The sequence below is a fragment of the Lissotriton helveticus genome, chromosome 8 (genome assembly GCF_964261635.1).
Source record: "Lissotriton helveticus chromosome 8, aLisHel1.1, whole genome shotgun sequence".
Lineage (NCBI taxonomy): Eukaryota > Metazoa > Chordata > Amphibia > Caudata > Salamandridae > Lissotriton > Lissotriton helveticus.
This window is the reverse complement of record NC_136069.1, coordinates 43,735,675-43,762,154: the sequence shown is the minus strand read 5'-3', so window position 1 is coordinate 43,762,154 and position 26,480 is coordinate 43,735,675. Positions and strand designations below refer to the sequence as shown.

Below are 26,480 nucleotides of genomic sequence, written 5' to 3'. Positions count from 1 at the left end.
ATCTTGCTTTTACCCTTTCTGGGTAAAATCCTGGAGGCTCATGTTGCAAGCTGCCTTAGCGCTTTTGTGGAACACTCACATTACCTAGATCCACACCAAGCGGGTTTTAGACCTGAGCACTCCACCGAATCCATCATGTTGGCAGTTTATGATGAGCTAAGAAAGGGGGCAGACCAAATCATCTCGCAGGCTCTAGTGCTCCTGGACTTGTCGGCGGCCTTCAACACCGTCAACCACAACCTACTGGTCGAGCGGGTCGAGGGTGCCGGCATCCAGGGCATCCCTCCAAAATGGATCTCCTCCTTCCTCAGCAACCCCCATCAAGCTGTCCGTCTCTCCGACTTTCCCCAGGGTTCTTCTCTCTCCCAGCTCCTATTCAATCTATACATCCTGCCGCTGATCTCAGATCTACGGAGGAGAGACATAGCAATTTTTAACTATGCCTACGACATTCAACTCGTTTTTACCATTGACTCTTCCCCACACGCAATGGAAACTTTTTGTTCCACCATTACGTTCATCAGAAACTGGATGAACATAAACCAACTAAAATTAAACCCAGATAAGACGGAGTTGGTCCTCAGTAGGCCCTCAGTCAATCCTTGGAACCTCAACTTTTGGCCACCCACTCTGGGCCCTCCACCCTCCCCAGTCAGTGCGGTCAAAAGGCTCGGTGTTACTATCAGCAGTGATCTCACCCTAAAGACTCCATTCAGTAGTATCTTCCTGCTTCTTCCACTTATGCAGGATCCGGAAAATCTGTAGATTTCTTTCCTTTGAGGCCCTTGTTCAGGTCACCTTGGCCTTAGTCATGTCACAAATCGATTATACCAACTCACTATACGCCGGAATCGCCGCCTATCAGCTACAGCGGCTTCAACTGGTGCAGAACCAAGCGGCCAGACTGGTATATGGGCAACCAAGGTCTCATCACATAAAACCCCTCCTTAAAAGCCTTCACTGGCTCCCAGTCACCCAACGCTGTCTCTTTAAACTGGGCTGCCTGATCCACAGAGCTTTGTCATCTCACGGCCCAGTCTTCATAGCCAACAGAATTCAGCGCTATGACACAAGTGTGGAGACTCCGTCTGGACTGCGGGCCTCAGACACGAGTGCTGAGACTCCGTCTGGACTGCAGGCCTCCTCAGCCACGAGTGCTGAGACTCCACCAGGACTGTTGCACCGCCTCCGAGTGCGGAGAGTCTCTCAGGATTGCGAGCCTCTACCACATCTGCTGATCCTCCGTAGGACTGCGGGCCTCCGCCATGATTGTAGAGACTCCGTCAGGACTGCGGGCCTCAGACACGAGTGCAGAGACTCCATCAGGACTGCGGGCCTCAGCCACAAGTGCGAAGACTCCGTCAGGACTGCGGGCCTCAGCCACGAGTGCGGAGACTCCATCAGGACTGCGGGCCTCAGACACGAGTGCGGAGACTCCGTCAGGACTGCGGGCCTCAGACATGAGTGCAGCGACTCTGTCAGGACTGCAGGCCTCAGACATGAGTGCAGCGACTCTGTCAGGACTGCGGGCCTCAGACACGAGTGCAGAGACGTCGTCAGGACTGCGGGCCTCAGACACGAGTGCAGGACTCCGTCTGAACTGCAGGCCTCGGACACGAATGCGGAGACTCCGTCAGGACTGCGGGGCCTCCGCCATGAGTGTGGAGACTCCGTCAGGACTGCGGGGCCTACGCCATGAGTGTGGAGACTCCGCCAGGACTGCGGGGCCTCCGCCATGAGTGTGGAGACTCCATCAGGACTGCGGGGTCTCTGCCACAAGTGCAGAGACTGCTTAGTAGCGCACTGACGAAGTGTTAGTGCGTCCCTGTGTGCACACCATGTGGTTCGTATGAACTACAGACTCCGTAGAGAATGCTGTATCGATTTATTGAAGTTCATAAATTCAGCAGTTCATTTGTGTTTCAATTTACTTCAAACGTGATTCATTTCATATCAATCATGATGATTAAATCATATGTCTATTCATCAAATGTGAGCAAACATGCTCCAATGCATTTCGGGCATAGCCCTTTCTCAAGGAGCTCGGTAATGGTGAAATGGCAGGATCAGGATGAATGTCATTCAAGGTTTGAAGTTAAAGGTCTTGGAATGGGGTCCCGGAGCTCCTCGACGTGGAAGCCAGTTAAGGAGTATAAGCTGTTAGTCACACAGGGACGCACTAACACTTCGTCAGTGCGCTACTAAACATTCATTTACCTAGCGTAGTAGGTCGGCTACGCCACTTGTGAAGCACCCTAACCTCAACTTAAACCATCTTTCAAACTTTTGCACAAACTCAGCATCAACCCACAGCTGTGCGCCTAGCCCATTTATCTTTTGAATTATACAAGTGCAGAGACTCCATCAGGACTGCGGGGCCTCCGCCATGAGTGTGGAGACTCCATCAGGACTGCGGGGCCTCCGCCATGAGTGTGGAGACTCCATCAGGACTGCGGGGCCTCCGCCATGAGTGTGGAGACTCCATCAGGACTGCGGGGCCTCCGCCATGGGTGTGGATACTCCATCAGGACTGCGGGCCTCAGACACGAGTGCAGAGACTCCGTCAGGACTGCAGGCCTCGGACACAAGTGCTAATACTCCGTCAGGATTGCGGGGTCTCTGTCACAAGTGCAGTGACTCCATCAGGACTGCGGGGCCTCCGCCATGAGTGTGGAGACTCCGCCAGGACTGCGGGCATCCCCCATGAGTAGGGAGGCTCTTTGTGAAACCACGTCGTAAGTCTTTCAATGCTAGCGCCATACCATGGTCTGAGCAGTCCCCCGTGGGTCCTCTCCCTCGTTTCTTCCTCCGGCCTAACCACAGTTTCCCTGGCAGACCTATGTAGGTGAACCCACAGGTGTTGCCTGCACTAGCATCGTACCATTGGTCTGGGTAGTGCACCTGGCTCCCCCGTGGGTCCTCACCTTCTTTCTTCTTCTAGCCTATCCACAGTTTCCCTGGCAGATCTCCGTAGGTGACCCCGCAGGTGCTGCCTCACTAGCGATGTTCATCAAAGTCTAGCTTTGGCCTTGAAAGTTCAGCTCTTCGGGCATTAATCCTCTGATCTTGTGCAAATCTCAAAAGGGCCTGCTGCCCTGCTCCAGTCTTACTCAGCCGTGGCCATCATAATAATTTATGAGCCGGGCGCATCTTCCCTTGCCCTGGTGACCAGCAGCTCACACTGTGTCCTCCGCGGGTGGAGTGTTGATGCTGTCACAAGCAGCCACGGCTTCTGGGTGAAGCAGCTTCTATGAGTCCCTGCTGGTAAGAGTGGAGTATCGGCCATGCTGCTGGATGGCTTCTGACCTTCATTCTGAGTCCCTCTGCTTATCACATGATCTCCTCCAATACAATCAATGGCTCCAATGGTCCTAGTGACTCCGTCCTGGCATGCAGAGCTCACAGGGATGGGTGAAAGCCCCAATGAGGTCAGATGCACCGGGTGACTGTCGCGACTGCCCAAGCGCGCTCCTTCTGGCAAACGTAGGTCATGCACATGGGCAACAACCCTCGCCAGTCTCATTTACAATTGGTGACCACCCCAGCAGTCTCACTGGCAACGAACAGCGGCCCCCAACAGACCCAGTAAATTTGGGTTGTGGGTTTCAGATTATTTTGCAGCCTCTCTCCTGTGGCCTGTCCAAGGGACAGTGTGCTACCGCAGGAAGGGCTCCAATGCTTGACTCACAAGACAGGCCAAGGGAGTATTCGGGGATCACACTTGGCTGTCAACCTCCAATGAAATATGCCTCATGAAGGTTCAAAGTCTTAAGCCTTCCTCTCTAGCAAGATTCTCTGTTCCACGTGCCAACCTTATCAGACCCACAGGGGTGAGAGCCATTACCCACACTTTGTCACACCCAAACCACTCATTGGTTCTGTTTGTGGAAACACTCCAGAGTCTTCTCTCCATCTGGCATGACATCACCACTGTTATTAAAAAGCAGGAAATCCTTTTAATAACAGCTCTGGGCTTGGGCTTTCCTCACCTTGAGGGAACACACAGCCACATCAACAGCCGAGCTTGGGTTAAAGGGTACATCCCTGGGAGGTCCCAGAAACACTATTGGTAAACCCATAAAGCAGCAGTCTCCCTCATTTATGTCACTGTCTACTGTACACTAGCACAACCCTTAAAATATAAACAGACCCTATATATCCCCAATGTAGGAGCGAAGCAGCAATACTTCAATGGTTACCTCCGGGGGAAAAAATTACAAGGTTTACATGATTACAAAGCACAGCACAGCTTACGTGGGCTCAGTGTAGGGGACCTTTTCCAACATCCAGCAGCTCAATTACAGACGGTGGTTGCAGGTGGAGTCCACTGGCACTCATTTGTAGGGACGGGAACTTATTTTACCGAATCAGACTTTGACCCAGAGCAAGAGAGAGAAAAACACACGAGTTGGAAAGGAGGAAGAGAAAGACAGAAAACATGTAACAAAGAGAACACAGTGTAGTATGTCATGTATTATGTACATGGTTCCTTTAACTATCTGTATTCCACTTGTGGAATACTTGTTGCATTCGTTGATTCTGTTTTCCGGGCACCTTTGTTTTATTGCTCTATTTCCTGAATAAAGCCTTCCTTTTAACTACGGACTTGGTTACAGAGTTTTTCCTGCTTTTGCCCCTTGCTACTATTTGGTACCAGGAGTGGGGTTATTTTTCATCGATTTTCTTTCCTATGAGGAATTCCGGAGTATTTCTCATCTGGTTGGATATTACCTGTCTGTGTTCGTTACTTCGACCCATCAGGACTCTAACTTTCCGGAAGGTGGGTCAAGAAGGAAAAAAAGGGTTTATTTTCCTCTACGAACTTTGAAGATTCATTGCTTACCGTTGGTTGCCTCGCACAACCTCATTTCAAGAGTCATTACTGCTGGTTGCACGTTCCAGCATTCGTCATCCTCCGATCCCTGCTGCTCGTAGGTTCCAGTTTCTCTCTATTCCTTTTCCTCGTCATAGAAATAGAAAACACAACTATTTCTTTCATTTTAGTCTAATCGCGGCACCCGCGCTTTACTTATAACATTTTAAAAGTAATGCCCGGGTGCCGCGATTATACCAACATAAACAAAATACATGTTTTTTCTATTTCTTTCATGTTGGTATAACCGCGGCACCCGCGCATTACTTTTAAAATGCTATAAGAAAAGCGGGGGTGCCGCGATTATACCAACATGAAAGAAATAGACAAATCATCTATTTCTTTCATTTTAGTATAATCACGGTACCCGCGCTTTACTTATAACATTTTAAAAGTAATGCGCGAGTGCCGCGATTATACTAAAATGAAAGAAATAGATGCATGCTGCCTGCATTTCAAGCCTCCACTCCCCCATGAAGTTCGGACTGTACCTGGTGCTTAAATGCTCTCAAGTCGCCATGTCATGTCTGTTTGTTTAAAGTTCAGCAGATGTTACCCTGGGAGCAGAGGTGTTCATGGAGTCCGAGGGGCCCTGACCTGGGAGATAAAGAGATGTGGTTTGACCCTGCCCGGGCCTTGCTGTGTGTGTGTGTGTGCTGGGAGGAGGGGCACTGCAGCCGGCCTCAAGGGTCAAATATTAGAACCATGCTGTGGGGGCAGGGCGCGTCCATAAAACTCTGCTGGCAGGAAGAAGTTCCCTTCCTGCCTCCTCCCACCCCTAGGTACATTTTACAATCTTACACCCCTCTGTGACATTCACCACCTCTGAGGCCATTAGCTCCCCTCACCCAACAGGACCCTACGCCCCCTCACCATTCCTGCTCAAACCCTGGCCCCATTCCCCCGGTACAGGTTGTCCGAGAGCTCGAGGATAGCGGAACTGCTCCCAGTGTACAGACTTCTCGGCAGACTCGGGTGAGGACAGACAGACGGTCCAGAGGAAAGTTGGGGACCACTTTTGTCTGCGTGTTAAGACACGCTAGTTTAGAGTAAGGACAGCTGTGAGTGCCACGCACAAATGTCTTATAAATGAATACTCCATAAACAGTTTGGCCTCGTTCACGAAAATTTAAATAAAAATAGCGTTTCCAGTGGGTAGTTGACCTTTTTTGAAGTCGGAACACAAACAATATATTTGCAACATCCTGCCTACCAGCGATTATACCAACATGAACGAAAAAGGTGTTTTTTCTATTTCTTTCATGTTGGCATAATCGCGGCACCCGCGCATTACTTATAACATTTTAAAAGTAATGCGCCGGTGACGCGATTATACCAACATGAAAAAAATAGATGCCTGCTGCCTGCATTTCAAGCCTCTGCTCCCCCATGAAGTTCGGACTGTGTCTGGTGTTAAAATGCTCTCAAGTCGCCCCTCCCCACATCCACACATTGTGCCTGCTTCATTCAGTACACTAGTGCAGGTTGTGCCTGCTGCTGAACTGCTTAGGTCGACTCTCCGCACACACTGTCAGCGCCTCCACGGTGCCCCGGATGCTTCTTCACAAGTAATTTTTAAATTACATTGGCTCTTGAAATTATGCTCTGGGGCTCTGTGAATGTGGCTCTGTGTGTTTGTGGCTGTGTGTGGCTCTGTGTGTGTTGCTCTGTGTGTGTGTGTGGCTCTCAATGTGTGTGTGTGGGTGCAAATGCAATAGGTCTCGCATTTGCGAGAGATTAAGCTATTGGCATTGTAAATGACAATGCCATTTACTTATCTGTTTTCAAAACCAACACATAAATAAAAAATTTGTCATTTACAATGCCAATAGCGCTAACCTTTGCAAAGGCGAGACCGTTGCATTGTAAATGCTTGTTAAATATTTACAGGAATTCTACACATCTTTGCCTCATCCTCGACATCTCCACTTGCCACACGCTAGTGAGTGATATTTCGGTCTTTGCGTGACACTGGTTTCCTCGGTGATTCACACACCTTCTCCTTACTGGCTTTCCTTATATTACGTTTGTGTGATTTTGCATTAACTATTCTGTACTATGGCAACTGCTCAAGGTGTTATCCAGCCTACACCTTTTCTACAGAAGCCAGGTAAACCAGATCTAAAGTGGGCAGAATGGTTGAAAGATTTTGAGTTTTTTTGAGATTGATACCTAACTGCGATTGATGCTGACGGCTACTCTCCAACAAGGAAATTGGCATTACTACTTAATCATTTGGGAGCAGCTGGTCTTAGAGTCTTTGAACACCTTCCACGTTTTCCTGCACCAGCATCTGCAGATACTGTATGGAATGTTTTTATAGAAGCAAAACTTTGCATGGGGAAACAATATTCAGATTCCACAAGCGTCCTCTTAGAGAGATTTCATTTTGCTATGTGTAAACAAACCTCTGAAGAGTCTGTTGGAGATTACAAAGCCACTTTAAGGGTCCTTCCAGAAAAATGTGATTTTTGTATTAATGCTGATGTTCATATAAGAGATCAGTTGGTTTTTTATTCTTACTCCAAGAAGATCCAAGAACGCCTTCTTACCTCGTGCAATCCTACTCTGTCTGAAACAAATGACATTGCTAAGAGCATTGAGAGATCAATTGTTACATCCAAAGTCTTATCCAGTAATCAATCCATTACTCTTTCTACACTACCCAATATGCTTTCTATAATCCCTCAAACTATGAATTTTGTTTCTGACGAGAATGTTGTTTGCGCTATCAATTCGAAACAAAATCCTGAAATAAAATGTTAAAAATCAACCTACCAGAACCCAACTGGTTTGTTTCCGTTGTGGCTCAAGAAACCACATAGGTAACAATCCTACTTGCCCTGCTTTTGGGAAGAAATGCATTAAGTGTAAAAAATTAGGACACTTTCAAAGCGTTTGTAGGCGAAACATTAACAAAGTCCCTAACGGCAACTCCAGTAGAATCAGAATTTCTAATGTTTCTGTAGATTCCCCTGACATCCAAGATTGCACTTCCCAATTTGCCAATATTGTGGTCACTGTTGATGTTCCTGAATGTTACGACAAGCCTATCAAAGGGCCGTTAGTTGATATTCCTGTTGATGATAAGATTATTTTAGCAATGGCAGACTCAGGTGCTCCTATCACCATCCTTGCTGACCTTACTATTTACAAACTATGGCCAAACAGTATGCCACTAACTGCTCCCGATATTAACCCCAAAGCTTTTGGGGAACAAGATATTGATTAATTGGGTTATTTTTGGGACAAACTTGAATGCTTAGGCAGATCTATCAAAACCAAAGTCGATGTGGCAGTCAGAGGAAGAGACATCATAAGATGCAAGGATCTTGCTCTCTTAGGCATCATTCTGCGTCCTGAACAAGATCCTCCCTTTGTGTTGGGTGATCTTCCTTCCAGCAGATGGGGCAGCCGATCGGAACGAGGTTCACGGCCCCCCTTGTCGCCAGTGTGAAAGCCTGGAAACACGGCGATGCAGGTATGGCCCAATTATGATTTACTGCACTGGGCCTAGGAATAAGGTGGGCACACACAGGGTCACAGTGTCACTATGTTGGGAGATGACCCATGTGCAGGTGCTACCCTTTTTATTCTGACCCCGCAGGCCACGCCTAGCCTGCGGATGACGTGGGCACAAGTTTCGGCCAGCAACTAGACTGCCAAAATTGCCAACCATTACACTAGATACCTCCGCTCACTTGAATCAAAAAGCAGTGATGTGGGCCATGGCATGAGAAGCAAAAAATACACAATCGATGGATGGAATGCGGAACAAATCAAAACATTCACCCCAGTCAAGAGATCTGGGTTAAGTCCATCATTCTTTTGCTCACGAGAAGCAGCAGCATAGGAGATCAGTACTCTCACACGGCCAAACAGTGATTTGGATTCAATATTGAGTCCACTCCTCTCTGCCTTTCCTTCTGAAGTCTACTTCTCCATGGATCAGATTCAGGAAATCTTCACAAGATCGGCGCATCAGCAACCAGACCACCTTTTCCAAACCTGCAGAGTTTCCAATCATCACCTTGTTGCCAGCGTAATCCATAGCAACTCCGATATGAATGTGATGCTAAACTACATGCATTTTTTACAACTATTGCTCATGACATAAGATGAGGCTGTAAAAAAGCACGACTATTATACTTGACACTTCTCTTCGGTTTGCAGTTGTCCTATCTTTCTATCTCCGATGTATGCTTCTTGAGCACTGGCTTGAGGTATTTTACCTTTAATTGTCAGTAGGTACGATTCTCCATGCAGGGACAGCTAAATTAATATTCTAATTCCAGTTGTACAATATTTCGGAAAAGTATAACTTTTCTTGTAATAGTTTAGGTGGTGTATTTAATACACAAACATCTGTCCAGGAATATGTTTGGCAGCCCTGCGAAGTACCATGCAAGATTAGAATTACTGATGCATTTTAGTGCTGGTGTCTGCATCACTGAACTAAAATGCTAATGTCACAACTAATTAGAGCTCCCTTATGCACAACTAGCCGCTGTAGCACTGCAGCATTAGATAAACTCAGCAGCCAGAACGATTGCTGTGCTACCCCTAGTAGTTATTATGAGCCAGGCCAGGGTGAGGAGACCTGTCTCTTTGCTATGGAAATTTGACTAGGTCTAGCTTAGTTGTTTACTTTCACTGAAGTGAGTAAGAGTTTACTACCTTGCGTGCCTCAGTTGTAGCTTTTTGACAGGACAGTTCCCCATACCAATTATGCTGTTTGTTAGAAATGGGATTTTTGGTAGGCTAGTGCATGTGCCAAAGCAAGCAGAAACCACCACTCTAGTCAGGATAAGGGAGTTCTACTCCTAAAATAACCCCAGCTCACCCCCTTGGTAGCTTGGCACAAGCAGTCAGGCTTATCTTAGAGGCAGTGTGTAAAGCATTTGCACATAACCAACAGTAATACAGTATAAGTACTACAAAAGGACACCACACCAGTTCAGAAAAATATGCATTATTTTATTTTTTACATACTTAAGACAAGACCAAAAACGATAAAAATCCACAATACAGTACTTTGAAATCTTCCGTTATCAAAATAATCTTGAATAAAAGTTCCTTGGAGTTGATAGCTCTGTCCATGGCTATCACGTCGTCGTGAACAAACAAATCTAAACAGAGAAGACCCGCAAACAGTACCTTTTAGAAATGCAGGGCGTCAGCAACCTCTTGTTGAGCTTCTGAAAGCACGGCGTCCGCAGGCGTCTGTTCCGGAGGTCGGTGCAGGAGTCGTTGAGGCCCCCGAAGTCACACGCGTTGCAGATCACACTCCTCTCTGTTGAGGTCAGGAGCGCTGGTGTCGGCATGCATCGGGTGTGGCGGGGCAAAGTGCGGCGTGCAGTGCCCTTAGCGGCTCGGTGGCTGAATCAGATGGCGTCGACGGTGAGACCAGGGTTGAGGTGTGATGGAGCGAGGTGCTGAATGAAATTTTTGTTCCAACTCGCAAAGTTAAACTTCCATAAAACTGTAACCGTATTAACAAGCATGTGATGAAATTATTAATCAACTAAGTTTTAAAATGCATTTACACAGAAACACGAGGGACTAATTTATGTGCTCTATGTTGCAAGTGCGTAGAAAATAATAAATCAACCTTGTCTATTGTCTTTGTCAGTATTAAATGCGGCTGTTTAACTAATGGCATGTGCTTATTTGTGTGCTTATGTTGTGTCTTTTCTGTGGCAAAAGCTCGCGGAGAATCCTTGCAGTCAAAAAGAAGAAGGTAGATATAAATGCTGCTTGGTGTGTTCAGCTAGGTAACATAAATTAACGGGTTAATAATTAGCAAAGGGGGTGGGTAACAGAATGGGTCTCAATTCTCTAATTAATTAATGTTTTGTGTTTGTTTGAATAATAGTTTCCGAGAGAGGCCTAAGGCCTGCAAAAAGATGGCGTTTCGAATCTTATCCAGAGAGGAGCCTTGCACTGAAGTGGAAACTTTTACCACGTCGACAATTTTGTCATTTTTATTTATTTTGTCATTTTGTCATGGGAAAATACCCTGGGTGCCAGGCTTTCCCTCCAAAAGCTAGGGGTGGCTGGGTAATAATAACTAGACCGCTGACCTATGGCAGTCCAGTGGCAAAACCCATGGCCATGGCATCCATTTTAAACACAGTACATTTTGTCAGGTGCATTTCTAAAATGGGGAAATTTACAAGTACTCACACCATTACATAGCATTACAATTCAACACAGGGCAACTCCTACCACACATGGCCTATACAGGTTTATTACCATGGGGGAGACATCCTAAATTAGGGGGGCAAAAGCGAAAAATTTCGGGGGGAAAGGCCAAGTCCAACAGTGTGTATATCCAAGTCAGACTACAGTGGCTACTTTTATTTTACCTTGTTGGTTGGAGGTTCACCGTCCCTAATGTCTGGTGTTCTCCCAACTCCACCAGTACCAGCAGATACTGGAGATCCCCTCCCTCATCCCCCCGGTTGAGCGGGTGATGGTGTGTTGATCTTTTCAACACATATGTGGAGGTTCTGGAGGAAGGCGTGTACACCACAAACGTGGTTGTCATTATTGAAACCTTGTTTAGCAATAGGCTTAGGAAAATGTAAAGAACTTGCCGCCTTTGGCAAATAATGCAGTCTTCAGTTTTTTTTTGAAGAGGCAATCACACAATTCCAAGATTTGTAAAGGGAAAAAGATCTATACTGTACTTGGGAGGTTACAATGTTATTCTGGGGGTCAGAGAGATCAGTATGTTGCCATCCTAAGAGCAAGGGTGATAACATGGGATTTGAATACTCAATGTATGATAAAGTGCTTTAAGAACACACTCTGATGACAAGAGTCCAAAACGGTGCAAGAAAGGCTATGGTCAAGAACTAAGACCACGCTTGAGGATGCTTTTAGCGTTGAATTGCCAGAAAAATATGTTCAGGCAGTCTGTAAGAAGCCGGTGGGAGAAATTAAAATGTCATCCTGCAAATAATATAGGAGATAAGAAAAAAGGAAGGGACAAATGTGCGGACTAGTATTGTCTGGGTTTTAGAGAGAAAGAGAAGCTATTACCAATGTGCTAACTACTAGTTAATGAGTGCTAGCAATGGTCCAAGTGTTGATGGAATCAGCAACCTTTGTAAGTGGAAAGGTCATTTGGAAAGGGAAGGTGCGTATGGCGGGAGCAAATTCAATTGGTATAAAATTAGTGGAATAAGAAGATTCTTGTGGCGGTGTGGGGTTTTGCTTGTGTGATGGTGAGCTGTATGGGAGAAAGGTCAAAGGGTGAGGTGCGACTAAATTAAAAGTAGATGGGGTAGTACTAGGTGCTGCAGTGGACTTGGGCACATGGTACACCAAAAATTGGTAAGAAATGATATCAAGAGTTATGGCACAGAAGAGTTTTTTTAATTACGGACATCTTTACCTGATGTTATTCTTGGCACAAGATTGTATGGGTGGAGTACGTATGGGTTGACTTAGAATTAAATAGTGGAACAGAGGGATCAGTCACGTGGCAGTGAAAAGAGAAACAATTTTGTTTGGCTACGCAAGAAGAGCTTTGGATAAGATTTACTAATCCTTGTGCTAATCCTGCCAAAAACCTCCTGTGATCCTGGGCAAATCACTTAATCTCCCCGTGCCTAAAATGAATGTGTTTCAAAAAGGGGGTGGTGATGGACAGAGTATCTAAATTAAGCAGAACACTCCTACCCAGTCAAAAGATCAGGGCTTGATCCATCACCGTTTTTTAGCTCACTGCACCATCCCAGTTCAGAACCTGGCTACATGCAAATTAGTCTGACCCTGGCCCAGTGCATCATGGGAACAGGGCAGACCAAACTACCAAGCCAATTCTTTACTGGAAAGGAAACAAGCTTCCGGGGACCGGTTTCTAGCATTACAGCCGTCTTCGGCCCGGCTTGCTTGAATCCTGATGGTGCAGTGAGCAAGGGACTCACATCTGAGCATACCCTTCCACACTTGTGGTGGCCAAAACGATTCAAAAAGGGGGTGGTGATGGACAGAGTATCTGAATTAAGCAGAAAAAAGGAAGGGACAAATGTGCGGACTAGTATTGCCTGGGTTTTAGAGAGAAAGAGAAGCTATTACCAATGTGCTAACTACTAGTTAATGAGTGCTAGCAATGGTCCAAGTGTTGATGGAATCAGCAACCTTTGTAAGTGGAAAGGTCATTTGGAAAGGGAAGGTGCGTATGGCGGGAGCAAATTCAATTGGTATAAAATTAGTGGAATAAGAAGATTCTTGTGGCGGTTTGGGGTTTTGCTTGTGTGATGGTGAGCTGTATGGGAGAAAGGTCAAAGGGTGAGGTGCGACTAAATTAAAAGTAGATGGGGTAGTACTAGGTGCTGCAGTGGACTTGGGCACATGGTACACCAAAAATTGGTAAGAAATGATATCAAGAGTTATGGCACAGAAGAGCGTTTTTAATTACGGACATCTTTCCCTGAAGTTATTCTTGGCACAAGATTGTATGGGTGGAGTACGTATGGGTTGACTTAGAATTAAATAGTGGAACAGAGGGATCAGTCACGTGGCAGTGAAAAGAGAAACGATTTTGTTTGGCTACGCAAGAAGAGCTTTGGATAAGATTTACTAATCCTTGTGCTAATCCTGCCAAAAACCTCCTGTGACCCTGGGCAAATCACTTAATCTCCCCGTGCCTAAAATGAATGTGTGTCTGTCCTCATGTAACGTAACTGGTGCTATGTAAAGCGCTCTGATACCTGATTCGGTTCGGGTCTAGTTCGCGCTATATAAAACTCTACAAAAAAAAAAAAATGCTGTTTAATAAGTTGTGCTAAACGTGCTCTTGGAGAGAAAGGCTCAAGGACAGGAAACGGCAAGATAGCCCAGGCATGGAAGTCATGAACTGTAACTCGAGTGAAATGTAACACTTTCGAGGAAGTCAAAAAAACGAAAGCAAAGGACAATAGGGCTAAAGAAAAGCCCGATCTAGGTTTGGAAAACGGTGATGACCTAATGTGGACTGACATAAGACAGCCAATAGGAACTCTGGTTGGCAAAGAAAGTATACAATATTGAGAAGATTAGCTAGTTAGAAAGGTATAAAACCTGGCCCCATTGGCAGGAGGGTGCTTCTCTCTTTCCGATTCCTGAAGGGCGTGACGTGCTGTTGGACTCTTTGGCGCACGTAAGGACAGCAGACTTTTAAAGATTATTCTTTTAGGTGGAGCGAGCTTTAGACAGGGAGATAGAATTTAGGGAATAGAAACTGTTATTTACTTTTAATTCATGCTAACTGATTTGCCTTTGAAATGTCAGTCTAATAAGTCTTTCCTTAATAAAATGCTGCTTTCATATTGCTAATAAAATAAAGATTTATAATCGAAAATGCTCTTTCTTTGAATAATAAAGATAATAAAAATTAGATTTTGAAACGACAAGCTGGTCTTGTTTATTCCTGGTCTAGTTACCATTAGTTGATCCATACGCCTTAGTGACTTAATTAAATGATATATGTTTAAAACCATGGTAAGAAAAATTATACTGCAGTTGTATATAAATATGTAAATAGTTTTGTGAATAGTTCTGATTAATTAGGTCACATGATTCAGTCGCTCAAAAATTGTCTCGTTGGTTTATGGGCCTTGGTAAGTGATTCATGATTAATGGTGAATATTGTGGAGATAGGTATCGTTCATGAGACAGTTTTTCATTAGGAGCGCTGGATCAATAACTTGGTAGCAGAGTTACAGTTACTACGGTAACGGACATGCTACATGGTAATTACATAGGATTGATGACTAAAACATGTTAAGTTTGTCCAGTTGTTATATGTAGTCGAAAGGTTTTTTCCAGCAGTGTGAAAATTCCTGGTATGCCGGCAAAGTAAAGTGTAGTGTAACAGGTGAAGTTGCACTGTGCATTTGTTCTATTTCAAAATAGTGGTATTGTCATATATCACTAGTGTTGTGGAAGTAAAGCACAAGTTTAGGGATCTAGGTGCGTAAGGTAGAATGTACAGTGAGGATTGCCTATGAAATCGTAGCTTTCGAGTATAGGGACACCTGTCCTGTTTTAAAACTCACTGTGAAAAGAGTAGTAGAATTTATCCAAGCTTGAGTGAAGGGTAAGGAAGCGTCGTCTATCTTACTGGCGAGTGAGGATTTCTATGGTGGGTTAAAGTCCTACCAAGATTCATGTATGCATGGTTAGGGATTTTTCCGTTTGAATGTGCGTAAATGATTTTGTAATATACGATTGAGTGAAACTTTGAATTGTCACTATATGTGCATTCAGAGAGAAACAAGTTTGTTATTACTTGTTAGAAGGGTAGAGTAGCCTTACTTTATCAATGAATTTAAATATTCTGTGAGAATAGCGTTGTCTATTACACGCAAAAGAATACTTGAATGACTGAGAAAGCTATCACTTTATTTTAGCGAAACAGACAAATGGTTTGTTTTTGTGGAATTACTAACTGAATTTCATTCAAAAGATTTGTAAAAATGGCGCTGTGAAAATATTTTGTAAAGGAGGTGTCAGTGTCAGAAGCGGAGCGAGGACAGAGAAGCTGCAGCGGCAGTATACGTCACTAGTGTTGCGCTGTGATTGGCTAGCATACGTCACAGTATTCGCGCACTGATTGGCTCATGTGACTAGGCAGGCTTGCAGCTGATTGGCTTATCCTAAAAAGCAGTAATTCTATTGGTTGAGCAGAATAGTGACGAAGCTTAACCTGATTGGCTTGTCGGTGAGTTTCGTGCACGGATTGGTTGGTTTTACGGAACAACCAGGAAATAGTTACGATCTATTCCGAAGTAAGCGGAATTGTTTAAAAACATGGATTATTATTACATGAAAGAGAAAAAGAAGCTTTCATGGTTTCAGAAATTGAAAAATAAATTGAAACCTGACAAAAAAATTGAAACGCAAGGTGGAAGATTACTTCATAAGTACAAAACACCCGCAGCTTATATGTTAGGTGAATATGGTTATCATACTTGAATGTAGTGTAGTTCCTATATTCCCAATAGGCTCTGCGCATTGGAATAATACAAACAACAGTTTAGACGTAGGACTGAGGTCATCTAGGTCTCCACTGACTATATTAGACTTAATTAGTTTTGCCAGCTAGCTCAGAGGTCACTAGAAACTTTCTCGAATAAATAAGGAGGAGTTTAACTTCCCTGGATAGACAAGAAGGGATTAGCTTCTGACAACCATAAAACATGACAACTGTGCTCCCTCAGAATAAGAGTGTATCTCTAGAGTTGTGTGAAAACAATAGACAGCTATTTCACTCAGTCAATCGTGCATACTTAGTTTCACCAGAATGCAGAGAAATAGAGAGACTGGCGTTTTCAATAAAAGGTGTCATTTATTGAGCAGTATTCTTTCTCATACAAGAGAAATGAATTGCCACAATTGCAATACTTATAGTAAAGTAAAGTGTGTACAGTAAAAGGAGTATTATAAAATAATACTGTAAAAACATTGATATGGTTTCTTAGCCATATGATACTTTAAAATAGATAAAATATATACATACATAAAAACATTGACTAACGTACTCAACTGGTGCTTCTAAATACGCCTACCCTGGTGTACCTGACCTAAGCCTAATACGTGGGAAGGAGTAAGTAAGTAGCAGTTTAAGTTAAGTTGGTTTTGCCAAGGATCTGAATCACGAATTCTCTTTAGGGTTTAGTCAGCTCCGTACCTGGGTAATAGAATGCAGGAGGTCTGGTATCTCTCTCTCTCTCGGGACTCGATATCCCAGCAACCCGCAAGGGTGGCTGGAAACACCGGAGCTGGATTTTCTCGGCTGGAGAAAAAGACAGCGTCTTTCTCAGTGCGTCAAAAGGGAGGGGCGGCGTCCGTGGGCTCTCGCATCAGCTGGGCTCTCGAGCAAGTAGATAGCCGCTCTGCTCCAAACCACCGTGTGTTTGCTTAAGGCAATGTTGGTATATTTATACCTGAAAGGTGCCGGGTTTGACGTAAGGTTGGACATAAGACGTCAATAAAAGATGTCACTAAGAAATGGCCGTTCTCTTAGTGTTCGCAGGAGTTCTAGGACAAATCAAAACAGAAGCATGGGGAATTCCCAGGTTGCTGGAGGTTTGGTTTGTTTAAAGAACGCGTTGTAATTTCGCGGAGTCTGGAGAAGTAGCCTTGCTTTATTTGGACTGCATGGGCTACGACTAAATATGGTTATGATTCTTATGCCTTTATAAGGATATTATTTATTATAGCCATACAAGGGCATACATTGGGACTATCGAATTAGGGTCCTAGATAGAAATACAAGACCCACTCCATGATTTAATGTCCATCATTACTTAAAACTAAGTAATAGTAAACATATAACGATGCATGTGTGTTTTCCAACCCACCCCAAAATATATAATCGCATTTGAAATGGTATATACTAAATACACGAAAATGAGTATTGGTACTGTACGTTTTTTAAGCAGTTGTATCATTCAGTTAAAAAATGCATATATATATCAGCTGAATGAATTGCGAAATTACACATGAAATGGCTCTGAATACAGAAAAGAAGGTCGAGACCATTCCATCACATATTTATACAAATACTGTACATGTGCTAGAGGCTGAGGTAAAATATTGTCTCTAGAGTTCCTAAAAATAGAAGCACTGTTCTCTAAGAATAGTTCTACTTTAAGCAGAGTACATGTGCCAGAAAAAAGTAAATATTTTGGAAGTAAAAAAAAATTATTTTGCTTTCAGGGAAAAATAGTTCCAAATGTTTTCAGTAGCTTTTGTTTATCAAAGCTGAAGGCCGAATTCAGAGTTCAGGGAACGCTGTGTGCTCATTGTTTAAAAGGTTATTCCCGTTGTTCAGGGGAGAACATCATATCAGACAGACTCGCAAAAAATTGGTCTCAACATCAGGTGAAAGTTTGACCAAGTTTGAAAATGCCGAAACAGTGCATGTGTGAGAATGATTGCTATCGTCGATGTCAGGATCAGCAATGCTCACAGAAGGTTGTACCTGTGTGATGCTGCTCTCATCTCGTACTCCACTGCCACATACTCATAGTGGTGAAGTCTCAACGAATGCCGTCATCAGAATGGGTAGCCGCTGGGGACAACACAATGCATGAGCCGTTACAGGACCTAGCAAGGTATCTGTATCCATTGGTACTGCTGATGGTAGTGTAAGACAGACGTCCAACACGCATTCTTCTCCGCATAGCATACATCGAAGCACAGGTAAGATGCAATTTTGCCAGATTGGTCTGAATGAAAGAAACCAGGTCATATTCAGATCTCTTAGCCGGGCTAATCCGAGGACTTTAGTTATGCAGTCCCGATAGCGTATAGCTAGGATCATTTCTTCCATCGTTGCTGGAGTCTTGTCTGCGGCGTGGCTTGCCATATCGAAGCAGAAGGATCAAAAATAAAATTCCTGCTACGAGTCCCAAAAGTAGAGGTAGGCCGCCAAAGACAGAATGGACAAAATTAGGAAAGATGCCCAGAACTGTTTCAAAGGGTTTTAACAGTCCCGAAAAAATTGTCCTAAATACATGTGCAATGCCACTGGTATCAGACATGTTTAAGATTTGGCTCAACCTTTCTATGAAATGCACGGGGCAATTTGTTGATAATAGAGAATGTATCTCTGCCGTTGTCCTTGCAACTTGCAGATCATACGTTTCTTTGGACAAGGTCAAAGGCACAGTTGTCTGTAAAAGAATAGACTTCATTCTGCTTAAAGTATCAATTCGAATAGAAGAGATATTCAAATAAGGCCATATTACCGCCTCCATGTCTGGAGTGCTGTTTGGATACAATACTTGCATACAGCAAGTGACCATGGAACTAACGCTCATGAGATAGGCTTTTCCTGGCACCATGCCACAACAGCTGTGGTCATTTATTAGAATATAGTTGCCGTTAGAAAGCTGTCTAAAGAATGGCTCTAACTGTGTTGCAGGAGTGCCGTGCAGGTGACATGAAAGGTTATTCGAAGACCCTTCGCAGGCCCCATGCAAGTTAATACCTTGACACAGAAGTGTACCGCTTAGTGATCTTTTACAATTGTTACCACTAAGAAATACCTCATTTTTCTTTTCACTGTAACATTTGCGTGTATAAGGTAATTTCCATGTTGACTTGATGTACCCTTTACCCAACCTTTCATACTGGCCCGCTGGTATATACTCTTGGCAATATTTAAATTGGAAAGTTGTTATCGAAATTGTAATTATTCCGTGTATTATCCATTCAATGACAGGTCTTTCTGACATTGTCAATGGTAATCTCTCAAGTTTTTCAATGCTCAGAATCGTATAGTCTGCTCCTTTTTGTGCCAAACTGATTTGTTTATCAGTAAGGTTAAAGATAGAGAATAATGACGTGGTGTTGATTAAACGCCATGGCACGTAGCCTGAACGCAGATTTTGCAACGTCCAGCCAAGCTGTACAATAGAACGTAATTGGGACTGACTATGTTGTAACATTAGCAAGTCCTGCTCTATTATATCAATAGCAGATGATACAATACTGTCCAGTGAATATATTCTGGAGGACAGAGTCATTAACCCATTGTCCACAACAGAAAGTGATTTTTCCAAATTAATACGATCAATTTCTCGTATTTTCTCTGCTGTTTCAATTTTCATTACTTTCCAAGCCTCGTTGTATGCAGCGGTCATACCGGCCGGTATGAAATGTTTTTTACGCTGTTTGCGTGGTCCCAGAATGAAATCACGCAAGTCAGCACTGTCTTTAAGTAAAGTCAAGTGTTGCTTAATTTCTGCCAGTGTGGATTTTTGTAGCCATTCGAGGCATAGTTTCCCTACACTGCATGTTGTAACTATCCCTGGATGTTGTCTCTGGGAGTATCTTGGGTCTGGCCTGGTCATTTTGAACCCCTGTGTTTTGTTCAGGAATCTATCTTGACAGTTATTTGTGTCTGTGGGCCAGATCAACCATTTTTTCCAATCAGGATGTGTTCTGTTTTGGTATAAAATAAGGGATACGTCTATCTCCACATCTGTAGTGCTATTACTATCAGGCATGGGTTTCGGAATAGACGGTTTGTTTAAGTCTTTTATCTTAGCTAGGCCAAGACAAGTAGTCTGTTGAATGGTGTCATTCAAGAATATTAGTTGTTCTGGGATCATGCGGGCTCTAAATAATGCTTCTAAACCTTGGACCTGCCATTCTTTTGTACCCCAGATGGTTTTTGTTTCAATGTTGTTTTTCCAGAATTCAAAACCAAATGTAGTCATTTTTTCATAAAATGTTTCAGAATAAATCAATTTAGTATTTGTCAACATTGTTTTCATTCCTGTCTTCCTGATTTTAGGCGGTGTTGCACAATGTTCCCATTGGTTATAATTAAAAACATTTCTAGGTTTAGCAGATTTATGCAAATAGTGATGACCCAAATGATTGTAGCAATACATTTCTTCATAATTTGATGAACCCTGTAAATAAACATGTTCTGTGAACTTGGCTGACATTACTAAATCTGACATCATATTATTAATATTTTCAAAGTCCCAATCATCAGAAAAAGTACTTGGTGTTACAAAGTCACTTAAGGAAACCTTAAACTGGTGTAGATATTTCAAGAGCTCAATCGGGCCAAAAATGTCATAATCAGTTCTGTCCCATTCCACCCCACCGGGTATTGGATTGGCTGTGATGTTCACTGATGACAGTTCTCTTTTCTCGATGTGAGAGGATGCGTGTGGCTTTAGGACCAAGTTGATGTTCTGACTTGCTGTGTCCATTGTACTGTATTTTCCTTCAATGAATTGTCCCAAACAAAGAACCATGATGAGCCAAAGCAGGAGGAAAAGTACACCTAACACAATCCAAAATTCAATCCATGGAGAAATCAGATGGGTTTCTTTTAGTTGATGAAAGAGTTCAGTCACTTTGTCTTTAAAAGTTTTTGTTGCTGGCGTTTCTTCAGGCTCGCTTGGATCTGCAGAAAAGTCATCGAAATTGATGAAGTAGCCAGATGCAGTTCTGTCAATTGTTGGAATTGCCTCTGAATTTTCATTCGCTTTTGGATATTTCTTTTCAGCAGCTTAGTCTGAGGCTACATCGTTATAGACTGGTGTTTCTTGAAGAACTGTTGCAATTTGGGTTTCAAGAGGCATAGGTTCTATGGCTTTGTTGCATAGTCCTTTTTTATTCACTGCAGGTTTATCGAATGTGATTAGTCTCTCAGTTTGAACCTCTTGTATTGTAGCATATTTTGGTACTCTGCTATTTCTTGGGAGTCCACTGGGCCTACTACCTATTATTGGCCACATGATTGTGGTTTTACCAGGTCGATGGATACAACTCGGTTCTCCTTTTTACCAGCAAGAAGCGGTAGTACTACTGATCTTGTTCCGCTGACAGCTACGACAGGTACTGCTTTTCTGTAAGAAGGCCCAAATTCCTTCTTCACCGCGATCTTCTCTCTGACCAGATCCCCAATCTTTGGAATCCAGACAGGTCTTGCTGGGACAGGTGGTTTATCTTCAGTGGCTGTTGGCTGTTGCTTTATTTTTATGTTGCTCAGGTTTCGTCTTGTTTCATTTAAGTCCTGTAAAACAGCCAAACGGTCTTTGATATCAAAGGATTTTTCTTCTACCACTGAAGTGTGACTATCAAGATCCTGAATATGTATTTTAGTACCGAACAATAGTTCGTACGGACTGAGACCTTTTAGAGAATTTCTTGGCAGATTATTAAGACTACGTTGGACACTTGTTAAATGTTGGACCCTCCCATCACCCGAACCTAATACCCTCGCCGTTATAGATTGCTTTATGTCCCGGTTTTTTCCCGCTACCGCATTTCCCTCAGGATGGAAGGGACAAGAGTACCGCAATGCAATGCCCATGCTGGTCATGGCCTCCTTATAAGCCCGAGAGCTAAAAGCAGGACCCTGGTCAGAATGTAGCATGCCAATTGCGTATGTGCCGATAAGGACTCGCAAATCTTTGTATAACAGTTCTGGCGTCAGCCGAGCGCTGGTGTCTACATTTTAAGTGAATCTAGTCTTAAATATTATGGGGACGCATTTCTCCTGTTGGATTTCTGCGTATAGAAAGCCTGATGGTTTCTAATAAAGGTCCTGGCAATACTCCGGTCGGTTCACGACTGCGATCTCTATTGCACTTTGGACAGCTCATTGCAAATCGGTAATGTTGCAGGCTCATCCCCAGCCATCAGTATTCTGATTGTAATTCTTTCAGAGATTCCTTGATCTCTTGGTCTTAGACCCAATCCCATGTGTGCGTCTGCTATTATTAAGACTCTCCTGTTCGTGTTTGGAATTACTCTATCCCCCACTCCAGGGATTTGAGCGAAAGGAACGGAGTTTGCATCAATTATGTATGTATTATTGAGTGGATAGTTCACATGTAATGCTGCGTAGTCGCCTTTCAAAGACGCATTAACCGCCAGCATGGTTTCCCCGTCTATGTATTTTTCTGAACGCTTTTTTGTGGCTACGGAAGCCGGTTCAGCTGCTTCCGCTGTGGCTGTGTCAGCCAATGAATTCCCTGCAACGTGAACGCCATCACGTTGATGACTCAGTGTATGTATCACATGAGTCTTTTGTAGTTCTTTCTGTAAAAGAACTACCTGTTCCCAAAGCCTCTTATGCTTTATTGTGGCACCTGTGTCATCTTTGTAATCGTTTTGAACCCAGTTCTGCAAGTCATTATTGTAAGACTTGACACAATAATGCGAATCGCACACTATTAGTGTGGGGAATTCGCGATCGGCATTTTCAAGCGCCATCTTTAAAGATCTTATTTCAGCTCGCTGAGTTGAGCAGTTTCTGAGTGAGTCAGTTTTGGTGATTATTGGTCTGAATTTACCAAAGCGCCAGCGACCTTTAACAATCGCGCACGCTGCGTTGTATGATTTTTTCTCTACATCGTAATGTTGTACAAATCTGTCCATGTAGATTACACATGTGAACTGTTCGAGAGGCAGAATTTCGATTGGCAGAGGATATTCTTCTTCATATTCTAGATTTTCTAGTTTTTTCATTTTCAGGTCAAAATAGTATTTCACGTCTTCTGCAGCAAGAGAATTTTTCCATTGTATCCATTTCGGATCTAATGCCACAGCAGTCAAATTGCCTGGGCTTGTTAATGCCTCAATGGCTGATTCTGCTGTTAAAACAGACAGTTATCTTTCTGCCTTGGGCTCTTTCTTTTGCTACAGCAGCTTGAATCGCTATTAGAATCTTTTCAGTAGAACTGAATTTCATTTCAACTTGTGTGTACAAGTGTGGTTTGTAAGCTATTGGTACAGTTTCTCCCTCATTAGAGGTTAGGTTTGTGAATACGCATCTTCCTGGGATTACTCTGATTACAAGGTTGCTATTTTGTTTTAGCTAACATGTCTGTTTGGAATAATCTTAAAATTTTGGTGTGTTTCTGAGTCCAATTAATTGGTTTGAAATCAGGTTTTATTAATTCATAGAGAGGTTTAACCCTCTCTGCATAATTTAGAATGTATGTTCTTCCGAAATTCAGGAAACCTAGTATTGATTGTAAGTTCTTCAGCGTTTTAGGTGCTTGGAGTACAGCGCACTTCTCTAAGAAGTTGTCTGCTAGGCTTTTGCCTTCACTTGATAATTCATATCCTAAAAATAGGACAGTTAGATGGGCAATTCGTGACTTTTTAAAGTGGAATTTGTAACCCTCAGCTGCGAACCCCAGTATTATGGTGTTTACTCTTTTCAAGTGAGTCTCCAGGTCATCATCTGTGAGATAGATGTCATCGACATAAGATAATGCCTCATCATCATATATTTGTAGTAACTCTGTTACCCTTGCTGAGAATAATCCTGGGCTATTCTTGAACCCCTGTGGGAGTCGACAGAAGTGTTTTTGCGACCACATTATTGAGACCGCGGTCAAATACCTGCTCTCAGGTGCAATGTTTTGACAAAAGAATCCATTTGAGATATCCAATGTCGTTTTGTATTTTATGCGCACAATGTTATTCATTAGTGCTGCACTGTGTGAGTTTTGTACTGCAAATGTTTTGCAGCAGGAGTTTAAGTGTCTGTAGTCCAAAACTAGACGATATGAATCGTCTGGCTTGGAGACAGGAAACAAAGGATTGTTCATTTGTGAGGTGCATGTTTCAATCACCCCCTGATATTCAAGTTGATCTAAGATCTCCCTGACTTGCTTTTTAGCTTCTTGTTTAACTGGGTACTGCCTTTGTGCAGTGGGTTGACTTTTTAACTGGATTTTGTGGTGAGGAGAATCCTCATACCATCCTACATGATTTTTATATAATGCAGGAGCTTGGGCCACTGCCCATTTTCTTGCATATATGGATTTTTTATGAATTGAAATATGATTTGAGAAGGCAGGCATAATCATCTCTTTGCCATGAGGGCACTCCCTGACAAACTCTGGGTGCCAGTCTTTCTCAGCTACAAGGATGTCATAGCCTTTCGAAAGGTTATCCCAAAAGAGACCCCTTACTTTCCTAGTCTTATCTCCCTCTATACGCAATGTTATTTCGTATATTTTATGAGGTTTGCTAACTCTGGTATCTGCAGTTTCCACCTGAATGTGTTCATTCGTGTCCACTATCTCCAGAAGATTCATCAGGATCTTGCGAGCTATGGTCACTTCTGCTGCGCTGTCTAGCATTGTCTGGGCCCACTCTCCGTTTTTCAGTTGTGTCCTCAGTTTCCTCAGCATTTTTTATTATTTTAATACTGGCTACCTTCTTTCTTGGAAATTGTATTTTTTTACTTTGATGAGCTGGTTCCTTGTCTTTGGACTTGACGTGCTCTTCCCTGTGTTCTGACCGTCCTCTTCTTTCTGATTTCTGCGAGGAAGTCTGAAAAGATCGAGAGGGACGTGTATCAATATCTTGATATCTATCAGGTTTTTTCAAATTATCCCTATTTCTAAGGTTGTATCTTTTCTCAGAGGGCTCCCTCTGGGGAGACTTGTTTCCTCGGTCTGGAGATCTTTCTCTCCGTTGAGGAGACCTTCCTCTGGACTGGAATCATTTTTCTTTGGGAGTGGATTGTTTATTACCACCCCAACTCTTTTTTGGAGTATTTAGATTATTTTTAATAAATATTTTTTCAGGATTTTCAGTTAGTTGGGGTTTTAATGGTTTCCCACCCAAACTATCTCTACCTAGTTCTTCATAGGATTTTTCTATGATTCTGGCAAGTTCAAATGGTTGTTCTGCTATATCTATTTCTTTCAATTTCTGGCGGATCGCCACAGATGCTGCTTCTCCTTTTATGTTGGCTAATAATATAGCCGAGACCTGCTTGAAGTCTTTCAGTAATTTCATACCCAGAGTTAAAGCAGGTTCTGGACCCTATTCATTTTGAATCTGTCTTAACACATCTGGTATTACCGCCATGGACGGAACACCGTGTGTTTTTGTGTAGATGGAAGCAAAGACTGTGCCCCAAGTGTCACAGTCTTCCACATGTGGTGCGATCCCCATTGGAAGACAGATAGTCAGAATTCTGTGTTTTTCATGAGCTGTAGTATTAGGAAATACTGCCACTATTTGAGTTATTTTTTGTGCTAGCCAGAATGGAATTTGTTCCCATTTTGCGGGTATTTTACCAAGACATGATTGTATTTTCTGTGGTGTAATTTTGTTTGTGTTCCCCTGATGAGGGGTTAGCTATGGAATGTTAATAGCTGGTTGGACTGTTGAAGTCCGCATTACATATTGAACTAATTGTCTATGTATTTTAATTAGTACTTTTAGCTGAGCTAAAACTTCCCGTTCTGACATTTTATCAATGTCTGGATGTGGTGTGTAGCTGGCTAGAACCGGCCACGTTGCTCCTGGTCTACCTAGTGGACCGAGCCTGGTGATGTGATTTTGATGTTTTAGGGCGCCTTTAAACCAGAGCAGGTGCTCTTGATAATTTAGAGGGATTTCAACATCGTCGAAAGGAATGTATTCATCCGGAGGTTCCTCTATTTTGTAATAGTGGAATTCTTTTGTTACAGCGTTTGCTGCTGGAAAGTGTATCCATGAATAGAATACCTCTGTCTGCCGATATTCATGGGCCTCTACCACGAATATGACTGTACCACCTCATGATGTCAGTCCATTTTCTATAAGTTTAATAGTTATAGTTCTTCTTATATTTGCCGGGATGATAATTGCACCTGGTTAATTTTCATTAAACCCTGTAACATCGAAACCGCTTTGATTCGCATCTACTGCAGCTTCACCGGTTTCGTTGCTGTCGCCGTTGGTTGACATAGTTTTATTTAAAGTTTGCAGAGCAGGTTTCCAAGGAAACAAAGATTAGATGCACAATATTTTGTAACACTGTATCCTTCAACGTTGATTAAACCAAAAACTATACATAGGAATCTCTTCCTACTAAGTTACGGGGGATTTTTAACCTTTTATCCACTCCAGACGTCTATTGGAGTTTTTACGGGAAAAGGGTCTGTGTGAAAAAGCACAACTGAGTTACTCTAGTGTCTTGCGTTAGATTATCGCCTTACCAAACGTTGGGCGCCATGTAGTGTAGTTCCTATATTCCCAATAGGCTCTGTGCATTGGAATAATATAAACAGCAGTGTAGACGTAGGACTGAGGTCATCTAGGTCTCTACTGACTATATTAGACT

The 26,480-nt window shown here is 43.1% G+C and overlaps 2 protein-coding genes across 2 annotated transcripts in view; one reads left to right on the top strand and one right to left on the bottom strand.

The window, feature by feature from the left end:
• LOC144772318 (uncharacterized) overlaps positions 1 to 26,480 on the bottom strand; it is a 429,171-nt gene that overhangs the window by 230,428 nt on the left and 172,263 nt on the right. The gene's annotated exons all lie outside the window — the stretch shown is intronic.
• Positions 1 to 26,480, top strand: part of LOC144772319 (uncharacterized) — a 197,283-nt gene that overhangs the window by 100,577 nt on the left and 70,226 nt on the right. The window contains 1 exon segment of the mRNA XM_078656556.1: positions 11,396 to 11,412. Coding sequence (XP_078512682.1) covers positions 11,396 to 11,412 — 17 coding nt within the window.